The sequence below is a fragment of the Argiope bruennichi genome, chromosome 8, assembly GCF_947563725.1.
Source record: "Argiope bruennichi chromosome 8, qqArgBrue1.1, whole genome shotgun sequence".
NCBI lineage: Eukaryota > Metazoa > Arthropoda > Arachnida > Araneae > Araneidae > Argiope > Argiope bruennichi.
This window is the reverse complement of record NC_079158.1, coordinates 90,592,119-90,615,859: the sequence shown is the minus strand read 5'-3', so window position 1 is coordinate 90,615,859 and position 23,741 is coordinate 90,592,119. Positions and strand designations below refer to the sequence as shown.

At 25.4% G+C, this 23,741-nt stretch overlaps 1 protein-coding gene across 2 annotated transcripts in view; it reads left to right on the top strand.

The window, feature by feature from the left end:
- The window catches only part of LOC129981268 (cell adhesion molecule Dscam2-like), a 292,355-nt gene that overhangs the window by 21,950 nt on the left and 246,664 nt on the right, over window positions 1-23,741 (top strand). For both annotated transcript variants that reach the window (XR_008785299.1, XM_056092040.1), the window contains exon 2: window positions 18,085-18,408. Coding sequence is in view for 1 of the 2 variants with exons in the window: in XM_056092040.1 (XP_055948015.1) it covers window positions 18,085-18,408 (324 nt within the window). In the remaining variant the exon portion in view is untranslated. The remainder of the gene's footprint in view (window positions 1-18,084; window positions 18,409-23,741) is intronic.

Below are 23,741 nucleotides of genomic sequence, written 5' to 3'. Positions count from 1 at the left end.
ATATATTATTTAATACATGTAAGGATATTTGCTTGAATTACGTTCTTCATAAATTTGCTGATGAATTTATATAAGTACCTGAATATTCTGAGGGATGAATTCACTTTTAGTTTCAATATGAGTCGCATTTTTCATGTTGATTCAAGAATTGATCAATCTTTCTGATTGCAAACAGCTTGCTTTCTTCCATAATAGTGTCAGCAGATTTATTTGTATTTCTTAATAAATATTTATGAATAATTTCATTAATTTTTTTCTTCGCAATTTAAAATCTCCTGTTCATGCATGTAGCTAACAATTATTCTTATATTTTTTCGAAGTATCTAAATATGTTTTCGCATTAATCCTTTGTATGAGGAAATTAATAATCGAAATTCAGGTGGAAAATAATTAATTTTCATGACTATTCTTTTGGAGATTGTTTCCCATAACACACATTACGCATTGTTTTAGAAACGCAAAAAACGGGATTTCGCAAAATATGCACACTACCATATTAGACATTAAAATTTCCCTTTGAATGTTTTGCAAACTTTTGAGGCTTTAGCGAATATATTATTTCATAGGCCTTGTCTAAAATGACATAAAGTTTAATAAACATCAGCTCATAATTAGATAATTATTCCCATTATAGTTTAAGTGATAATTCATAATCAGAATGAGCTTCGGAAGCTTTTTTGTTTGTTATCCAGCACTCATTCCATATAAGTTTGCAAACTTGTTGGACAGTTACTACTATCTATTTATCGCCTTTCGAATTAAAAAAAAAAACGTTCAAGGATTAAAATGCAAAGAGCATGTAAATGAAATTTTGAAAATATGCTTGAATGTGTTCATGCCTTTACGATTTTTTTTTCCTCTAATTTCTTTTAAATTTGTAAACCGATTTAAAACTCATATTATTTTAAGAATATTGTCATTTGGAGTTTCTTTCATATTAATCAAATATTCAAAATTCAGATATCAGAGTTTGAGCCAGAATAATATGACAATAATAATAAAATTATTAATTATATACGAATTTAAAATGAAGACAAAACTTTTAATTTAGGAATTGCAAAACACTAAATAAATGCTGACATATCTTAAAAAATGGCGTTTGGACTCGCTGTGATAAAATGTATAATGTACAATTTGAAATGTACAATTCAAGCCGACAAACTTATCAAGAAAAATGAAATTTTACTTAAGAACCGAAGCTAAAAAAACAATTATTCGAAATACATATGATATGTCAACTAAGATAATTAAAATCTTTAAAATTTAAAATATGAGACAAAATTATAAAATGCAACGAAAGAAATTTCAAAAACCATATGAATTAAAACAGAAGTAATAATATCCAGAAATGGAAATTATTATAAAATTTGGAAAAAGATGTGATTATTAAAGGCGATTAAATAGGAAATCGAAATTAATGTCCCAACCATTAAAAATAGTTCATAAATTAATTTTATGAAATTATTAAATATTAAAAAATACTTGGGCTAAAATGGAAGTTTTTCATTCAAAAACTGTTCTTTTCTATTTCAAGAGTATTTAAAAACAGCTTTAATAAAATATTACATTATAAAAAAATAGAAGAAAATTATTAAAAATTAGCATTTTAATTATTTTTTACTTTCTTTGGGGGACATTAAATTTGTATAGCATTATAAATTATTCAAGGCTTTCAGTAAGATATTATCAAAATTTGTCTAGGTTGTGAAGATTTTATGAATTTCAAATAATTAAACTAATTATATATTTTTAAATTTTTATTATTATGTCCATATTGCCTTAATTAAAAATTATCTTAGCTCATTTGATGAGAAATTTCAATTAAATGCCATAAGAAATTAAACCTTAAAATGAAAAATTTGTGAAAAAATAAATAATTCAATAAAATGTAATTAAATATTCATCAGCACGTTATACTTTACTTATCTTAAAAATAAAACATTCTTCTAAGAAGTCAAAAAACTTATTCTACAAATTAATTCTGCCGAAGAATGAGATATAAAAAAAATCCTGATGTAAATCCAAATTATCTTTATCACATCAAACAATTTTGAAAATTAAACCATTCTTTTCCAGTCACGTCATTCAAATGCATTAAACATAGAATAATTTGATGCATTTCAGTGAAAAAAAATTGCAAATAAGTAATATTTTGTTCAGTACTTTCTTTGCTAGTTGCACATTCAGCTACGATCTCCAACCAAATCATTTTGGCAGTTCCCAGAAATTATTTCTAACAATTCATCACGTAACAAAAATAAATAGAAAAAGGAAAATTCTCCCCCGATTGTTGTTAAGCGTAGAGCTTTCATCCGTACCTCACTCATGATTTATTTAAAAATGACATATGTGACAGCGAATATTGTCAGATTCTTTCAAAAAATGAAGATGAAAAGACGTCCTCCGTCATTATCTGTCTGTCTCTCCATTTCGGACGCCCCCCTTATTCATTATACGATTGCGACACATTAAAGTACGTGACACACCCAAGAATAGCTTTTAAGTTATTAAGATGCCAGCAACCGTAGAAAAAAATGTAAGAATATTAGGGAGCAATTACTTAGATGTTTTAACGAATGTTCAAAATTTTATCATTACTTGTAAAAAGGCAAAATGTTGAAAAAAATATTATTTCATGTTAACCAATGAACATTTTGGATCATTTGTGCATTCCAGAAATTAGCATTTGCAACAAATATTTCTTTAATTAATATTTAAAATCGATACGATAATATTATAAATTTAATATATCTTATAATAATTTATAAATATTAATAAGCATTGATAAATATTTTATGAGAAAGTGTGGTAATTTGGTGTATCCCTCTAACTACCGTCTGAAATATCATTATTTGAGCAATGATTGACCACTATGCATTTTAACATAAAATTTATCGTTTTTGTCAATATTCCAGCTGAATTATTTCCTCAAGTTTTCCGAAACTAGATTATATCTTAGAAATTCCAAGTGATTAATCTAAGAAATTTTTAATAAATCATATAATAAGAGGCAATGCACCACTACTAAAATATATATATTGATTGAATCATCATATATATTTAAAACTAATATTGTATAGTCTTAGATATTTCAAAAATCTATTCATATTTGACCATTAGTAATTACGTTAATTTTAAAACATCCATGCAATATTAATTTTAAAACTTATCCAAAAAATACCATGGCAAGAAAGTTAAAGAAACTTCAGAAAATATTGAAGAGGATTTACTTTGGAAATACCATTCAACTATTCAGGGTTAAAAAGTGGAAAAAGTTCTAGGTAAATGTTTTCGCAGATTTAAATCTTAGCTTTATTAGTAGTCATTAAAAATGATAATAAGTAGGCATTTAAATTTAACGGATTTGTAAATGTTAGTGCAGATGGGCTGTATACGAAGTATGAGAAAAGGCAAATTAATATTGGACGCATTGTTCTATTTCATGCTACAATACGCTGTAAATTCTAACTATAAACTTTGTGCGTGTTACAAACAAATTTGGAACTCTATCTTCGTGACAGCATTTTGCATGCATGTTAACTCATTTCGTTTCTGTTTCTAATAAAATCTTAGACAACATTTGCCCACCTTTGTTGTATTCAAATAACATGGCTCTGAACCTAACATATTAAATCATCTCTAAAATATTTTTTTAGCAATAAATTCAATCAAGTTTCTTTTTATTAAACTGCTAACTTCTCCACATATATTGTAAGAAATTCTGTAAAGTCCACTCTGCCCCGTTATCTCATATTTTTGCTTAAAAAGATGTTTAACATCAGAAAGGCTATAGAGGAATCCTTTACTTTAGAAGTAACGCATAGTGGAAGTTAGATTATTGGTATTGTCTTTCGTAAACAAAACGATCATTGTCATTATAAAAGAATAAATGATATATCTTTTTATCGTCAGATATCTGAACATTTTATATGTGATCACTCATTTTCTTTAAAAGACCTCCAGGAAGACAAAAACCTCCAGTTTATATATCATTCTTTTTTTAGGTACTACAGATTGTATGTTCAATAAAATATGCTGCATCTTCATTTGCCATCTGAATCATGAATTTACTTTTATTTGTTATACCAGTGGGATTATAACTATAAAATTTATATTTGGAAATTGATATAATCGTTTATTATTAGAGTTCATGGCGAAATATTGAACAGCACTTACTAATTAGATAATGGAATATAAAATTAGCATAATTATTTTATAAATATTTTTAAAAAAGCTCTTTCGCGTTATTTTAACTCTGTGTCTTGGACAAGATTTTTCTACACATTGAAATTGAATTTATTGTTTTAACAATTGGAATATATTATATCTTCGTTACATTTATTACTTCCTTACATTTAGTACAAATTATTTTCTAAAACTATGTATTAAAAAGCAATAAAATGATAATCATCTACATCGAATATAAAATATATAATAAATCTATAAACAATATATTCAATAGTGATGTTGGAAATCTACATTTCATGGTTTATGGATAAACATCTGAAAATAATAATGCAATGTAAAAATTAAAAGTTAGATTTAACGTGCAACTCTTGAAACTGATGATTACTTATAAGAGATTTTGGAGGTACTATTTACAAAAGAATCATAGATTATCCTGTTTTACTTTTTTTTTTGTTTTGAAATGCGTAAGAGTTTTTAACAATTTAAAGTAAATACTTTTCATAGACATTGCCGTTATTCTTAACAGATAATATTCCTAATAATTAAAAGAATTTGCGCTAAATTATGTGACAATGGGAAATCTATTCAAATTAATCCTTATGATATTTTAAAATTATTAAAAATACTAACACATAAATTATATTCTTCATAAGATTTTATTCAGGTGAAATTAGTTTTATGTATATATTTCAGGCAAAAATGGATATTTACTAGAATAAAACAAACTCTTCTGTTTTTCTTTTATTAATTGCATTAAAATCCTTAGGCATAATTTATTTCTATATAGCAGAGGGAGTTGACAAAGTTCAGTAATAACTTATTTTACTGATTCAAGAACATGGAAAGCATTTTACATTGATTGGCGCCTTCAATATTCCCTGCAATGTAAATTCTAAGCCATAATTAATTCTAATTTCAAAGAACTGCCACTCTCTGTCCCACCCTCTGAGGACTTAATGGCAAATTTGATATAGAATTATTTCATTGTCTTTCATGAGTGTGATGGATTTTCTTTATTTTATCATCATAAGCAAAGATTCTCAGAAATTCGATGAGTAAAATTAAATGGTAATTTACATGTTTGAATACAAGATTTTTTTTATTTAAAATTTTACATTTTTACTAAATTAAATGGGGATAAATATTTATCTGTCAAATGATTCGATTAATCTCCGAAATTTTTGTTCTGTGTTGTTAACATATATGATGAATTTAGTATAACCTGATTTGATAATCTGATAACATAAAATATAAAACATGTCTGAATTGTAATCTGATCTGTTAATCTGATAATATAAAATATGTCTGACTTTTCCTATAAATAAATCTCTTTGCATAAACAAACAATAGAAGAGGGAAATAATACATTTAAAGTCGAATGCACTGTTTTAAGTCACTGTCTTTCACTTTATTTAAAGCAGCGATAACATCTTAATTTATTTATATCAAATGTAGCGAAAAGAAATTATTTTAATTCTAAGCATATGTATTAACAAACTAATCTAAACAGATCAAAAACTGCTAAAGGAGGAACACCAGAAGAGACTTTGAAATTCAAACGTGTTTACTCTTTTAACTAGTATCACAAATTAAATACTTGCTCATAATCTTGAATTTGCTCTTCCCTTTCTTTAACTAGCAATAAAAGTATGTTAGCGAATATTCCTAAACACCCAATTGCATATAAACTGCTTTGAAAGGAATGTATAACAAAATCGGCAGCAGAGAACTTCCAAAATATCAGAACTTCCCTTATCGGAACGGAAAGTCTTAGAAATCAATATTTCTGATCACGATCGCGCTGATACAAACTAGCTTAGTAGCTCAGGTGCTCTCTTCTAGTAATTGCAATTCAAATACTTTCCTCCTCGGATATAATTGTCCTTTAATTAGCATTTTGTAAATACCCTCTACTCTTCTAAAGCAACGGATGGAGGCCATTGTTGCAATTTCCTTCTGCAGCAGAGAAACCAAATTGAATCCGCCATCTGAAGGAATTTCCGCTCCAGCGGACTTTGTGCAGGGGAGGGGGAAATAGATAGGTTGTTAAAGCCGACTATTGAAATTTCGTCGAAGCTAAGCCTTATTATAAGGCTTCAAATTTCATGAGTGACTTTGTTTCGGCACCAGAATAAATTTATGGCAGGGAGAAATCAGTGCTACTAGAACTACTTAGTAAAATTTAAATAGAATATTTACTTTAGGGAGAATTGGTTCTCTTTTTCGTAAAGCCACGTTATTAAAATCTCTATTAAATACTGAATAAGAAATAACATGAAGAAATCAAAAGAAAGAAAGAAAGTCGCTGCAATCAAAGCAGAAATTTTATTAAAATTTCTGAGAATAGGTTTTTGCCTTTTTAAACAATGTGAAATTTGAATAAATAATGTTACTAGGAGTAAATTATTTTTTTTATGAAATAGTTTTCTTAAATCAAAGAATATAATTTCTTTTTCCGTAAGTAGCTGTTATTGTCTTTTCTATTTGGAGGTTTCGCAATCATTTCGTTTTGTGATTGCGCTGAAATATAAAGGGAAAGACTGTTTCAAACAATATAATAATTAAATAAATAAAGTAAAATTGAACGAAAGTATAGATTATGCTTTGTAATAAATTGAGTATTGAGAATATTGAGTAAATTGTAAAAAAAATGAAAAAAATATTCTAGACCAATATAAATAAAATAGAAAAAAATTAGAATTAATTACTTAAATAAATTATTCTCTAAAATCATTTTTAACAATTAATTTCATAGAAATTAATATGTAGTAAAATAAAAATTCCTTTTCAAAATCATGCAGTAAAGAAAAAGCTTATGGTTAAGTATTCTGTGACTTATACTTAACTAATGCGAAATGTTCTTATTCTGCTATTGAAACAATTCCATTTTTTCGCATTTAATATTTTTTTTCGGATTGCTTTGTCTAAATCAAATTAATTTCTAAAAGTTGTAGAAAGACTTGCTTATTGTGCTACAAGATATTTCATAAAAAATACTTTTGTTTTCTAAAAAATACAGCATTATTGGTGATAAAATGTTTCACAATACGTCACATTTATAGAAATCGCTTTAAAAGAAATTGTCTTGAATTGAAACTAATTTGATATTCAATTTGACAACTTATTTCTTCATACACTTCAACAGCTAATTACTTCTAAATGTTTACAAACAAATATGATAAATATAAATATGAAATATAACTATCAGATGTGGCTATGGAAGGAAAAACTGTTTTTAAAGAAATAATATCATACTGCTGCACTTATTTCACTAAACTGGGACAAATGATTTATTTTGAGGTTAATTGGTTTTATTATTAAAATTGTTTATTCAACTTTTAATAACATAAAAACATAAATAATAAAGTAACTTTTTGTTTTATTAATTACGCTAATAGAAGATAAATAAAATTAAATTGTTTATTTGTATAGATAATAAGAATTGAAATTCATTTTTTTTTATTAAAATCGATTTTCAGTTTCTTTTTGTGGCTGTTGTTACTGTCTTATTTAAATTAAAATTGATTTGTAGGCATTCTTCAATCTTGAATACGAAAAAAAAATCATTGAATGGAATTAGGAAAATAGGAAACTTCCTTGAATGACTTTTCGACGAGAAAACATTTTTAGAAAGATACAATTTTTCTTTCTGTCTTCTAAAGATCAAATCGGTATAATTTGTCATTTTGAAGAAATAAAAAATAAATTTTCTGAGAATTTGAAGTTTTTTTATGAAAAGTATTATTCGTAAACTATTATAAAGTTCCAAGAAAACGTAAATTATGATAAAATAAACAGAAATAAATGTAGAACTTAAGTGGAATATTTCTGTTTTTGCAGATAATTACGTTTGTATGTGATTTTTCTGAGAATATTTCGTTTTCTAAAATAATTCTTTTTTTCCAAAAGTGAATGAATGAAATCAAATATCTTTAAAATAAAGCATCAGCATTTTTCAAAATAAAGTATTTTTTAATACCGTAGAAAAGGAAATAATAAATTTTTATTTTTATGTCTTATTTTGCAGAAACTTTTTAAAGTGAAATAAATGCATGATTTGCAGTAGAAAATAAACATGTTTAACCAATAATTTTACTATAGGAAAGATTGGTTTCATGGTAAGGACGAGAGTTTTATAAATGCATCAGACAAATGTTAAATGAATGTTGGATCAATAATCAACTGGCCTCTCAAGAATACTTGGGTACATTGAGTATCGTTTGACCACAAATACGGAAGTTCTAAAGATTTTTGGAAGGCTTGATAGATTTGGAGGTGGAGCGAAGGCACAATATGTTTCTAGGATCCTCCTTTTCCTTTTACAAATATTTAATTCAGTATTAATCAATCAATTGTAAAAAGAAAGAAGTCAGTGGAATTGAGATCAAATTATTAGTTGCACAAAGACATTCAAGCAATTTCTCTCTGATTGCTTTATGTTGTTGCAATTTGTTTCTTGTATGTATTACATTCTATAGATGTCTATAGATGCTAATTTATGCACGCTGAATATGTATTCTCTTCGGATACAAGCATTTTAGGTTATTTTTATCGAAAAAAACATCATTATATGTTATTTATCATGTTGAACATTTCCACCCTCAAAAACACGGACGGATTTAATTTCGCAATATCAAATTAAATTTTCAATGATCCGTTGAAAATGAATAGCTTTTAAAATTACGATTAAATGTTTTTGAGTTTCTTTCTGTATTACTTTACTCAGTTTTGAGAATTATTTTTCTATCCAAACCTACGAAAGACTAAACACATTTTCTGAAAAAAAATTAGTGTGCTTTAGAGAATATTACAAAAAAACAAAGTCACGTAAAATTTTCTAGAATTTTATATTGGAAAAAAAACTAAGATATTATTGCTCTTAAGTTACTTTTCTACCAAATTTAGCTTTCTATTCTTTATTCTTAAGCAAGAAAAAAAGCGCAGTATTTCGCTCTGAAAGAACTTTAATCACACCTTGTTTCATAAAATTCAAATGTTATTAAAAATGAAATATCCTTTGATATTTTAATTCATATAACTTCAAACAGAAGACATAAAGTAGCATATAATATTTTTTACAATGTATCTTCAATGCAATGAATATATTTAACTGTCTATTACAATAGATTCAAGAGTTTTATCATTGTAAACAGATTCTAATCATTAATTATTATGCATGGCCATATGAATTTCTTCTGAGTTAACACTATTTATTATTCAGGTTGGTTAATGGGATATTATATTTTTGTATACCGCAAATGTTTTATCCTTTATTCAAGTTTTTAAGTGAAGTATAAGCCAAATTTGAATTTTATCCGATATTTACAACTGCACTGAGATTAATGTGCAAAAGGCTTATCAAAGTCTAAAATGCCGAGCGTTTCCTTCAAGCAGGTGCACAATTTTTATTTCAAAAACATTTAAAGAAATTTGAACCAGATATTTGAAGCTCTAACGTCCGTTTTGCCAGTGGAATGTATATTAAAAATGTTATTTAATGAATTTAGGAAATAAATGCGAAAATACTAATAAAAAATGTATGTAGAATGTGACTGCATTTTTTTTTTGTTTTGTTTTGTTTTCGAAGTAAATGAAGACAAATTAGAATTTGACGAACTTCGGTTTCAGTTTCCTTTTTTCCCAGGGTCTGAAAAATACATTTTTTTTTTTTTACATTATATCAGACTATAAATAGAGCAAGCTTAAGGCACTTATTTTACGAAACACTTATATTACATTCTTTTAAACCTATGTTACGAGTCACTTCTCATGTGTGTGACTCTAAAAATAAGAATTTGAGCACTTATGTTTCTACCCATGCCCAGTATAACTTTTGGAAAGAGTAGGGAGGGAGATAGCATTTTTATTCTAGCAAATTAGAGAAAGTTTGGGGAAGAGCATTTCCAATGACTTGTTTTGTTCAAGTAATGAATATATTCTATTTTATTTTGAAATTGTGAATTAATATGTTAGGTTTAAAGTATTTAAGATTATTTATCACGATTCTTATTTTTCCTCCTCTACCAATGTTGTTGATATTCAACAAGTTATTTTCTAGCCACAAACTAGACTTGAATTGAAATATAAAATTTTGAAGCATTTTGTCCCATGATTTATTTAGTAATGAAAGCAAACTAAAATCATTTTAAGAGCATTTTATTAAAACATGGAGAGGGTAAAATTGACTCTTGAAACTCTAGTGAAAATAAGCCTCACAAAATTTAGATGTCAGTTTTTTTTTTCTTAGCTGCATTTTAAATCTTTCTATTATTGGAATTTAAACAAAGTATTAATTAAAAGATATTTATTTAGATATTAAATAAGACAAAATTTTATTTTCATAATATTAATATTAAGAAGAATAGGGTATAATTTCATTATTTAGGTATAATTTCATTATTTTATGTATGCTCCTGAAATAACTTTAAGCGACCTAAAAGGATTTTATGCAATTTCGTTAAAATAATGATTTATTTTCGTAGCAGAAATAATATAAAATGCTTAACGAGAAATTATTTAATTACATTTTCTTTGAATTCTCTTAAAATTTGCTATTTATTTTGTTTTTTTAAATTCAGAAGTAATGGTTTTTTTGGGGAGAATGATTATTCCCAAAAATACTTTTGTGTAATTTTTCTGAGGATCAGGGATTTCAAGATTGAATAGAATATTTTTTTTTTACATCAAAAAGCTTTGAATACACAATTCTTATCATTTAATGAAATAAATTTCCATTTGTTCCAGGAGTATATCCGCCTTCTATTCATATATATATATATATATATATATATATATATATATATATATATATATTATATATACACACACTACATAATTATATATGCCAGTTAATAATAAAAATATAAATAATTTTTATTTTATTACATTGCTATCCACATTTTAATTGCTTTGAAACAATTAAATTAACTCTGCAAGAGTTGTTAATATTGAATATATCATTTCTGTCAATTACATTTTAAAATTTGGGTACAATCGAAAAATTAAGAATAAGATTTGGTTCTTTTAAATAATGTATTATTTAAAAGAAAAAATGATTTCTTTTTAAAATCTTGAAAAAAAAATTTATTCTTAATTATTGAATGAATAAAAGTAATATTTTTCCAACTGTAGAATTAAAAGAAATATTTCTTTGCAATTTTGTTTCGCTACAGTTATATTTGTTTCTCTTAAGAGAAACCAAATCATAGAGTTATAATATATATTTTTAACGCAAAGAACCAAAATCATTTTAAGTAATCTAAAAAGAAATTTGGAATTCTTCTGATTAAATCTTTTTATATAGTTCTTTGAAACAAATGAAACGCACATTACTTTTTATTCTTTAGTTTTTACGGAAAGAATAATTATCAATAATTATTTCCTTTGAATTAACTTAGCCTTAACAATTAATATATAATATATATTGTAATATAATACAAAATTACAAATGATTTAAATTAATATTAATATCTTGCAAATTCATCAAAGGAAATGAAACCGTTTTGCTGGACAAAGCGCCTGGAGCGATGCAATAAACATCACTTGTCCCCAGAAACAGATTCCACTATGAAAGCTTTCCATAACTTCAGCTACTTAGAAACACAGACTGGCCGAAATTAGAAGCATCTTTCCGGCAAATCCATCAGCTCCTAATTTGGCACTTGTGTCTCCTGACGCGCGAAAGCTATTCCGATAAGGTGCTAGCTTGGATAATGGGAATTCCTTCACTCCCGCAACTTGCCTTGAATGAATGGGCCACAGTGTCCATGCTGTCCCAAACCGCCGGCAATATACTTGACAGTTGGACGTTATCTACTTGATGAATCTAAATGGGCAACAATTCAGATGTTGCCCTGTAGATAAAATGGGACGCCAAGTGCCTTTTTATTTATTTATCGTTTTAGGCTCTCCGTAAAACTTTAACTGATCAACATCAGTATCTAATTCATGATAATGATAGAAAAGGAAAACAAAAATACTATTTTATCTGGTTAAGTTGAAAAAGAAATTGACTTATCTGTATCCAGCTCAATTTTTGGAAGTATCTTGTGTATTTCGAATGATTATGGACATATAAAATTTATTTATTTCATTTTATATTTTCTTTCCTGTTAAATATTTAATGACTGTAGAGATTTAATCGGCTAAAAAGAGGGTTTTTTTTCTTTCAGTTTTTTAGCTTAAATTCCAAAGCTAGTAGAATTTTAATTGAAATAAGAACTTGCTATGCATCTCTATAAAGTTTAACTGCTGAAATGAAGTATTTTACTAGTGATTGCACTTGAATCTTTATTTAACAAAGCTTAATTAATAAAATTCAATGAAATATTTCATATTTCCAGGATATAAATTATTACCAAATGAAATAAAATAAGACTTCATTAAGTTTAGACTATATAACGTGCTATATAGATGCTTGTGAACAAGGTAGCAAATTTAATTGCATAAATAATCCGAATTATATAAATAAATTTCTGTCATTGAATCTAAAATATGATTACATTTTTTAATCCTATTATGATATTAAATTGAAATTAATATTGATAATTCATATTAGTTTAATCAGTAATAAAAGAATGCGAATTATGAATGTAAAATAAAGCTCAAAGGCTTTGATATTAAATTCCCCACAAAAAATCATATGTTTCTGCACATATCAAACTTTAAATTAATTAATAATAAACATGTTTTTTCACACTTTTTTTCTAAATATTAAATAAATGCAATGGTTTTGAATGATAATAAGAGCTAATTGGTATATAAGATACGTAAATTAATTTATGAAATATGTAAATAAAAATAATCTATGAAGGTATTAAAGTGCGAAGGATCAATAAATATTCGCTACTTTATAGCATAAGAATTCGCTACTTTATAGCATAAGAATATTTTTCGTGATGAATGAATACTCTATCAAATTTGGATGTAATTATTTAAATATTAAATTGGAATAAAAGTAAGTACTATTTTAATCTTTATGTTTTTATGATAATAAAATGGAATTAAAAAATTACTTGTATTAGAATAATCTAAAAAAATATTGAGTTAGATCTTTAATTGAGTATCAAAGTTCAGTTAAATTTTAATAAGATTTGTATCTCCAAAGATATCTGTAAAATTTATTAATGATATTCACAAAAATCTCTATTTTTGTTAGATACAAAAAAGAGCTATAAATCATTAAAATCCTATGATGAATAGCTGATGTATAATTAAGTATTTAAGAAATTGCAAATATTTTTTTTTGTTTACCTAATGATCTTACTATTTAAAACCCACAGTAAAGAACATGAGCATAAGAATAAAATGTTTCTTTTTTTGATATGTAAACTTTTAATAAATTCTAGATAGATTTTGCTAAATATTGATTAATTATATTTCCAAGTTAAACAATAATGACTTTTTTAATTACCTGTCTTTAAACATTCTGATAAAAGATTTACTAATCAATATGGGACTTGTTTTTAATATTGCTGGAAGATGAAGATTCCACGTCCATACAGGCGGGAATTTCTTATTCTTAAATACAGCTGAATCAATATCTCTCTATTAGTCATACTCATTAGATGACAATTTGCTTCTATTCAATAAAATAGTTAGTTGCAAAATGTGATAAAGTATATCCCATATATAAAATAGTTATCAAATAAAGAAGTAGAGATAGGAGCAATCACACATATTTATTTTCACACGTCTGAATAAATCATTGTCCATGATTTGCGATTGTACTTTACAATCTATATTAGCTTTCAGATTTCCAAAATTAAATATATACATTTCCAAAACCCGCCATTTAAGAAAACAAATATATGAAGGAAATAAAATTCGAGTACAACATTTTGCCGTTTATATAAAAGAGTAAAATATTAACCTGGCAAAAAAAATATTTTCCTTTTGGTAAATATGTTGCTCCTATTCTACATGGAAAAACAAAATGATATAAAATCGCATTCCTTAATTTTTTAAAGCTTTAGCTTCTTATGAAAAGAAATTTGTGATATTTGATATTTTGTGATATTATCAGGCATCCGCAATTTTCCTAACTTAGTAAACACTTTCATTGAATTATGCAAAATATAACTAGCAGAATATTTTTGTTAAGAAATGGAAATTATTATTTCGGAAATTTGAGGTTGAAAGATTAAATGAGAGGATTATTAACAAAGTTTGGATATGTTTATATGAACCAAATAACTCTGTGTAAACAGGTTGATGATATAAATATTTACTTACCCGATACAGATTTTTTGATTATTATATGTATTTCTTTGCGGTTTCTAAGACGATGAAAAAATGACAAAGTTTCCATCATTTCTAAATTTCTAATGAAATTTATTTATTTTACAAACGAATATTAACAAAGTTTGTCTACAATTTTATAAAAAATAGATTGTGAATTTCTTCATTTCGAATAAATAACATCTTTAGAATTTACAGAAAACAGCTATATTAAAATCTTAAATTTTCTTGGAGATATCAAAGAATTTTTTTATCATATAATTCACGTGCCTGAAATTCACACAGCCGACTGCACAACTTTTAAAGATTTATTATTTTTTGTTAATTTTTTTTAGTGAAAATTCCAATTACTAAAATCTTATTTCACAATCCCTTCTAGTAAGCACATGATACTTCAAAATAATAGGATTTGAGGTAGATCCTTTAATTAAATAAAGAGCATCATTGAAATTTCAGCTTTGTTTGTTTTACACTCAAGCTTTAATTTGTAAAGACTAATCAAATAAAAATTCTTCTTTTTTTCTTGACGTCACATTAAATTCTATAAAATTAGTAAAAATGATATAAAAATTCTTATAATAGAGATATAATAACTAATATGGAATAAAAATATACAAAAAAGAAAAAATAATTAATAATTTGACTTTTATGAGTATTAATCTGAATCATTATATTTAAATATATAATCTGTATAATTAATTAATTAAAAGAATTAATTTTTTAATCAGTTTTATCAAGATTAATGATTTAGGAATTAATTATTAAGAACTGATACATTTTTTTTCTAAATAAAACTCTTCCAAATGAAACTGAAATCTAATATAGAAATGCTGAATTATTTACCAAAAATAATTATCAAATCATTTTTTTGCATTTAAAAAAATTTAATCATAAAAAATGCAATTGAAATAATATAACGAAATAGGAAATTGTGAAATATGTTTACCAGTTTCATCAAAATACCTTGGGCTTGCAAACAGAGCTATGAAAAAAGTCCAGAAAAAAAAAACATTCTTCAATACAAACAATTTACAAGAAACATTTTCCACTTCTCTGAAATAATATAAAAGTTTTAGTGTTCTGAGAAGAATGCGGTTTTAGAAAATAATAGTTAAGGACACGAAACTACAAAACATACTTTTCCAATTGCTTTGTAAATTTCATGAATACAAGAAAATTAAAAAAAATGCATGCAATAGAAAAATATACTCTTCCGTCGCTTATATACTAAGAATATACTTTCCGTACGCTTTGTGAAACTTCAAGAATGCAAATTTTTATAAAATAAAATCTATGCACTGGAAAAATATACTCTTCCTCATACAATGCTTCGAAAAATATGTTGCGACATAATGTGTTTTGAGATTTCAATGAATATTTGATATATAATGAAATACAATTTGGGAGGATTTCTCATTTCAAACAAAAGTGTGAGCATATTTTTATTCAATATAAATGCACTCTTTTGAAAAATAAAACATATTTTAATCATTTATTTATTAATAACTTTTGTTTTTTAATATCCTATTTAGAACTTTTAAATTAAAACAGTATTCAAGTGATAATTTCAAAAATTTATATTCATTCATTTTATTTTCATTTACGGATCAAAACCACTTGTAGGAGTGAACTTACTTTTCAGATAAGAATATAAATTTATTTCTCTCGCTGATAAGCATTTAGTTAGCAACATACACGGTTGGGAAAAAAATTCCACACAATCTTGAAATGTGAGGAGATTTTTTCAGCATCCACATTGTTTACAGTGAAGAAAGACTAATGGTTCATCTGCAGCTATAATAAAATCCATAGATTATAAAAATTCTAATGTTCTCTGGATAAAATATTCATCTATTATTTTAACAAAATAAAATGTTAATTATTGAATAAAGGATGATTAAAGCATTCAAGTGATGAAATGTAGAAACTGTAAACATAGGTAATCAGATCCCTATCTCAGGCTATGAGACGGGATCAGAGTGGATGAACTTGTAAAGGATTATATTGTAATTCAACAATGAATGGTAAATAATCTTTATTGGAAAAAGTTTAAAGAGTAATGCGTGTACCAATTTTGGAAAAGAATGATATCCATATGAATCAATGGTATTTTCATCCAGGTACATAACAGCTGAATTTTCAGAGAATTAATGGGTAAACAATAGGAGAAGAAAATCAACAGAGGAGATGAAAGATTATGTGAGTTGGAGAGAAACACAGTGCAAAAATCTTCATGGAGAAATATGTAAGATAAAAATTATTTTCATGATCATGACTGTGTACTAAGTAAAAGTCAATTACTAAGTACTAAGCAAACTATCTTATACTGTACTAACAAAAAGTCAGTCAGGAGTTTCCGCATAATATGATTATCTACTCTAAAGCTTTTTCATCGTCGAATTCGAGGAAAAACCAAGTTATTAAGATATCTTTATTTCTTTCTGCACTTATTAGTGACAGGTTTGACCTTAAATACTATAATTGGTATTACCTGTTTACAAAGAATTTGCTTAATAATAATAAATAAAGACTGCTGCTTATCGTAAACGTTTATCTTTCAGTGTACAATGAACCAAACTTTTTCAAATTTTCTTTGCATCATTAACATGAAACATATATATGAGTTCATAAAATAAGATAAATTAAGATTACGCAAAATTAATTTTAATTTTATTACTATTGGAATACAATTAATATTTTAATATCCACTTCTTTTATCATAATTTTATGTATTTAACGATTCATTTAAAATATTACTTGGCAGCATGCAGAATGCCATCTTTCATTTTTCAGTTGAATATTTATAGGGGAATATTTATAAGATTTCTGAATGTATTCATTTGCAAGAAATAGAAATTTGAAATGCTTTAAAAATTGGAATTATTGTTTGCATTGAATTCCTTTAAAAAAAGTCAAAAATTTTAGTAAGTGATTTTAAATAAAACTCAATAGTAATTACAAACAAAACATTGTAACTACTTATTTAAATTCTTAAAACAACTATTCATGTTTCTAAAATTACAATAATTGAGATTTGAAGCAAAATTTATTTAGTTTCATCCAGTTAATTTGTTTAGAATTTGGCTGAGATAGTTTTCCTTAATTACAATAAGTATAAGTATTTTTTTTTTTCTTTTCTAGTATACTATTGTTAAGCTCATAATTTTTTGTTATCTAGTAACTTCCGAAATACATATAAAAATATTGATTTAAGGAGTTCAACCAAAATTATATTTCAAAAAAATAAGGAAACACAAATATATTAAATATATTTTTTTTAATTTAAAGTAATGAAAAGAAAATTTAGTAGCTATATACTCCCTAAATATATCTGATAACCAACTAAATTTTAATATGTTAAAACATGGAAATTTAAACGGAACTTGGATTCATGGGATATTCACCTCATTCTATATATCTGACTATTTTTTTTTAATTAAATAATCCATAATAAAGAAATTTTCTCAGTGGTCGTACAAAATAATTTCTTTCATATGCGAAAGTCATTACTATCTTTCGAGTTTTAAAATATCAGGACATTTGTAATATGAATGCAACATCCTGTAATATAAATTTCAGTTTCATTCTTTCATATATATTCAATTATATACCATTCATTATTTATTTTTAACAAGTATGCAATTCTGTGTGTTTTAGGTGTCACATGTGATAAACTCGATCGCAGGACACTGGCATTCATTCATGAACCCCCTGAACACGTAGAATTTTACAACACAACTGGAGCTGTCATTCCGTGCACTGCAAGGGGTGATCCTCCCCCAACCTTACGTTGGGAAACAAGGGACGGTAACCCGGTCAAAGATGTTCCGGGACTGAGACACATTCGGCCAGACGGATCTCTTGTCTTCCCCCCTTTCCATGCGGACAATTACCGCCAAGATGTCCATGCTTCTGTTTACAGGTGCACCGCAGCAAGCACAGCTGGTGTCATTGGATCAAGAGATGTTCACGTGAGGGGAAGTAAGTAGTTTCGTTTGTGCCTCCAAGACATAAATATGGTGATTCTGTTTGGAATGTTTAGTACAATGTCCTCATCGATCCTCTCAGAAAGCATTTATGGTAGCTTGAAGGCAAATTGCGGAATTGTTTGAAAGTTGGAAATAGGTACAAATTGTTAGAATTTAATATGAATTTGCTCAACGGCATAGCGTCGAATGAAAATGTGAATACTTCTAGAGAATTAAATAATATAGTATTACATTGAAAAGACAGTGTACTCTGAAATAAGAAAAAAATGAAATTTTATTTTTACCATTTCCTTGGCAAAAAATATATGTTTATATTTAACTGAAGAAATGTTATAAAATGTATTGTTCAATAACATGATTATATGGAAGGCCTAGAGGGAAAAAAAAAACACGTTTTATTAATTTTTCTCAAATGATATTGTAATTATATTTGAAATGTTCCAGGTGTCTTTGTTTTTAAAGAAATTAAATACAATTGATAATACAGATTTCGGGTAAACATTAAAAGAAAATAGGGTATATATTTTATATTTCATGTTTTTTAGACAGTTAAAAGTCAATTTTTGTTCAGAAAAACATAAAATTCTTATGAAAATTTGATAAAAGTGCATACAAATATTTGTAAAAATTAACAACATTTCATTAGAATTAAAAAATCAAACACAAGTTTGTTTGTAAACACAAAATGTATTTATATTATTATAAAGAAGAAATAATAGAAAAAAATTAAAAATTAAGTCACCTATAATGTCTTGAAATTTAAAAATAAATTATGTATCTTTTAATTTTTTAAAAAAATAATATTTCATTAAAAAATCTTTTTAAAGAAATTTTACGTATTTTCTTTCAATTTATGTATTTTTTTCATTTGCATAAAAAATTTCAGAACTTAAGTGAATAATTCGAAAAGATGCCGAAGAGAGTCCTCATCCCTTAAGAAGAAATTGCGATAAAGCTGATACAAAAGAAATATTTTTAAGTATATCAGGAATTAAGGATATTTTATAATTTTTCTTGAGAATCATATGTTTAAATTCAGTTATGAATCAAATGAATTTTATTATTTAAAATCGTTTCGTTTCACGTAATTGAATTCAAATAATTGAAATTCAAAATTATGTGAATGTCACATAATTTCATATAATTGAAACTAATTAAATTTAAAATTTGTATCGTTTTAACATAATGTTAATTATGTAAAAATATAACAAATTTCATCTTGTAATTTCTTTTAAAAATAAATTCTTTAAAATTAGATCCATAACTATTTAAAGTTTATCCTTTTTCCTTCATTTGGATTTCATTATTTGTGAAAATATTTTGTATTTGTCTATGAAAAAATATCTCTCAATTATCTTTTTTTCCGATATCATGTGATGAATCCAATGTATCGATTCAAACAATTTAACAAATTTGTTTGATTTAATATCATAAGACACAGCATTCTAACATGGTATAAAAATTGGTGATACCTTTATTCGGAAAGACTGCAAGTCTTTGAGGACTGATAGTAACTTTTGCCTATATATATATATATAACTTTTGACTTTGAAGACTGATTTTTCATGACTAAATATACATATTAATAGCAGTCTCCATAAAGATTAATAAACAAAATAACTACTAACTTTGTTTAATTTATAATATTTTTATTATATTTTTTATACGTATACCCTGTTCCTTGTATATCAAGTATATATTTCAAATGACTGTATGTCATTGAAAATGAATATTGAACTAAATACTATACCGAATTCAATTATGGCGCATCTAAAAAGTAATCTATCTAATAATAGTGTTTCTAAGGAAAAATTAAAATATATAGCATAAATCTATATTTATTTAATGAATAATAATAGGCTATTTCAACTTCTAAAAGGAATTTTAAAAATTTCTGCTTGTAAATCTTACTACAATTATATTATCTTTCAATGAAATGTAGATTTGAATATATGCCTGAGGTATCCAAATAAATCTAAACTTTTTTTTAACTAATTATTGTTTCCGGAAATCTTCTAAAGAAGTTAAAAGAATCGTTGGAAGCAATCATTGCTGTTATATTATATTTCTAAAGAATATTTGAAATAAAATTTCTAAAAAATTGTTAGCAAATAAGATATTACTTGAGAACTGATAATTTTTCTATCTAGAGAGATATTTATTTTGCATAGGATTAATTTTTATTCTTTATCATTTCATTCAATTTGTATGGAAAAAAATAAGGCAACCATCGGATATTTCTAATTCTACAGTTATTTTTATTCTTATGTGCTCTTCCGTAATATCCGTAAATATCCGTAAAGAGTTTCTTTCTATCCTAACAAGAACACAAATAATAATTAAATATATATATATATATATATATATATATATATATATATATATATATATATATATATATATATATATATATATATATATATATATATATATATATATATATATATATATATATATATATATATATATATATATATATTCAAAAGTATATTTCATTAGTACGGTTTGGTTATAATAATCTTAATTTGATTAATTCTACAATGTAATTAAAAATTAAAAACAAATAATTTTAGAAATGTTCAGATTGAACTGTTTCTGATTACTTTATTTGAGAATATATTTTTTCTAAATAAAATGCAATATTATTTAAAAATTTTCCATCTAGCATTGATAAAACATCGTATTTAAATAGGAAATATAATATATCATATGCTTATTATAATAGTTAAACAAATATTTATGCTTATATGTTCTGGAGAATAACAACCTAAATTAAGGACCACAGAAAATTCCCAGAAAGTTCGGTGCTTATTTAGGATAAATCTTTTAAATTTTGCGAGGTTTCAAATTTAAGCAAATTTGAAAAAAATTTAGTATCGGATCATATTTTGAAAGTTCAGAGGAAACTCTAGCCTACAATTAATTATTTTATTTAATAAATACACCGATCCAGCCTACCCGATTTGGTGTAAAACGGATAGTAGTACATTGTGTTAATTTGATGCAAAATCGTATTATATATTCACCTCATCCAGAACAGAATGGCGATTAATTGCAATTGCAAAATTAATAATTATAAACAAAATAAAAAAAGAACTTCCAGACGAATTATTCATACAAATCTCCAAGACCAATGACATAATTGGGTAAAAAGAGAAATAACAAAACAAAAGTCAAGAAATATCTTTAACTACATAGGAAAGACATAATTTTCAATAAGACATTTTTGAACGAAACATTCACAAAATTATTTCGAAAGCGAAAATGGTTCCGTGTCAAAAATTAAAACATTTTTATACATAAAACTAGATACTTCCACAACTAAAACAGCAAGGAACAGTGAATTTTAAAAATCATTTATCAAATTATTATTATCTCTTACTGCTGGAGAAAGACGGATCACAATTTTCTTATTAAAATAAGTTTAATATTCACAATTTTTATTTCACAAAATTGACAGAAAATATTTCGAACTTATTAAGAACTACAATGTGATTAATTATAGATTATTACCAATATAATTGATTTTAGTTAATTTTAGAAAGGTGCAACTTGATTTTTAACTCATACAAAAACTGCAACTTAGAAGTGGTTAACCATTATGAAAGTAATTACACAAGTAATGAAAGGGGGAATTACACGGTTCATAGGTTTTCAGTCCCAAAGTTTGTAAGTTCATAAGATTTTATAGCACCTAAATGTAGAGTTAAGGAGATTTATTGAGGGAATAAAATATAACATTTATTGAAACCTTGAATTTTGAGCAAGTAAATTTAGATGTTTTTCAACAATTATTTCGAGGTTTTTGTTATAATTTTGATTTAAAATAAAAGGGCAATTAAACTTTCGATTTTGTATAGAATACCATTTCCATACAGTGTGAAATACTTTATTCTTAAATATAATTAATATTATAGATGAAATGATGTCCAGTCGAAAAGATCTATTAATGATTTTGATGTAATCTCAAAATTTGATGATTTCAAAATATTTTGCGGACTTCAGCTAGCTGTTTAAAAATATAAGACATTTTGATATTATAACAAGTTACAACAAATACAGTGAAAAAATTAATATGAAAAATTTATAAACAGACTTGATTTTCTAGATCCATAGATCTACCGATTGCTACTATAATTCTGCTAACTTGCATGTATAAATATCTATATAAAATCCAGTTTTCTAGTAGTTATAAATATTTGCTGCATCTCATCAACACCTTCATCTGTATTAAGCAATGATTCTCGCAGATTTCATAAAGTCTTAATCTAATGACGTTAAAGTAAATAATAAATAATATAATAATTTATAATTTAATATAATAATTTATAGTAAATAAAATTATTATAAAATGATAATGTGTATTTTATACTAGGCCTTTTTTTAGGTTCTGTCATTTTCTTTAGCATAAAAAATTATCATTATTTGATAATGATAATTTTCATTATGAAATAATGATTTCATTCACTATGTTGATTGAAATATTTACGACTTTCAATTTATTCTTCTTGAAATTTTACAATTTTTTTATATTTAATTCGTCTCAAATTACATACCTTAATTATTACCATTAAAGATTCAACATTTTCCTGCTAAATATAAAATATTCTAGCAAAGACGTCACCAAAACCTTGGATAGTTTGCTTATTATTTATAAAGTTCTAATTTTGACTTTCAAGTATCAAAGACCATTATATTCAGTACTTCTAAATGAAATCCCACTTTGTAATTTTATATCTATAACGTATATAAAAAGAAAGGAATGACTAAATATAAAAGGCCTTTTCAAATTCATTATCCTTGTTCATTGCTTAAAGATACTTTTATTCCTTTTATCTCCTATTCAAAACTAATGGCATCATTTCCTTTTGCAATACAAAATTTTAGCTACGCTTTTAGTTACATTACCTTCAATGGTAAAAGAAGAAAAATTACGGAAACGGAAATGGATCGTAGAAAGTGTGTTTGGAGAAACTTTGAAAAGATCTAATAAAAGTCAAAACTATTCCTTTCAACTAATTAGCCCTTTGCAGCTGACACATGCATATGAAAAGGCATACTTATCTAAATTGGGTCCTTTTAAACTTCTTGTAGAAATTCGTTTTAAATTAATAAAACGATATTTTTAAATGGTTATGAAAATGAAGGGGAATAAGGGTTGTGGAGTTGATAAGTAAACTAAAAGAGAAGAAGTAATGTGATTAAAAGCACTCGGTAAATATTTTTTTGTCCATTTAAAATGCATCGAAATTTCGAAGTTCAACTAGCTAAACCTCTCAATCTATATAATATGAATAATAATAAGCAGAGTTTCATAATCGTGAG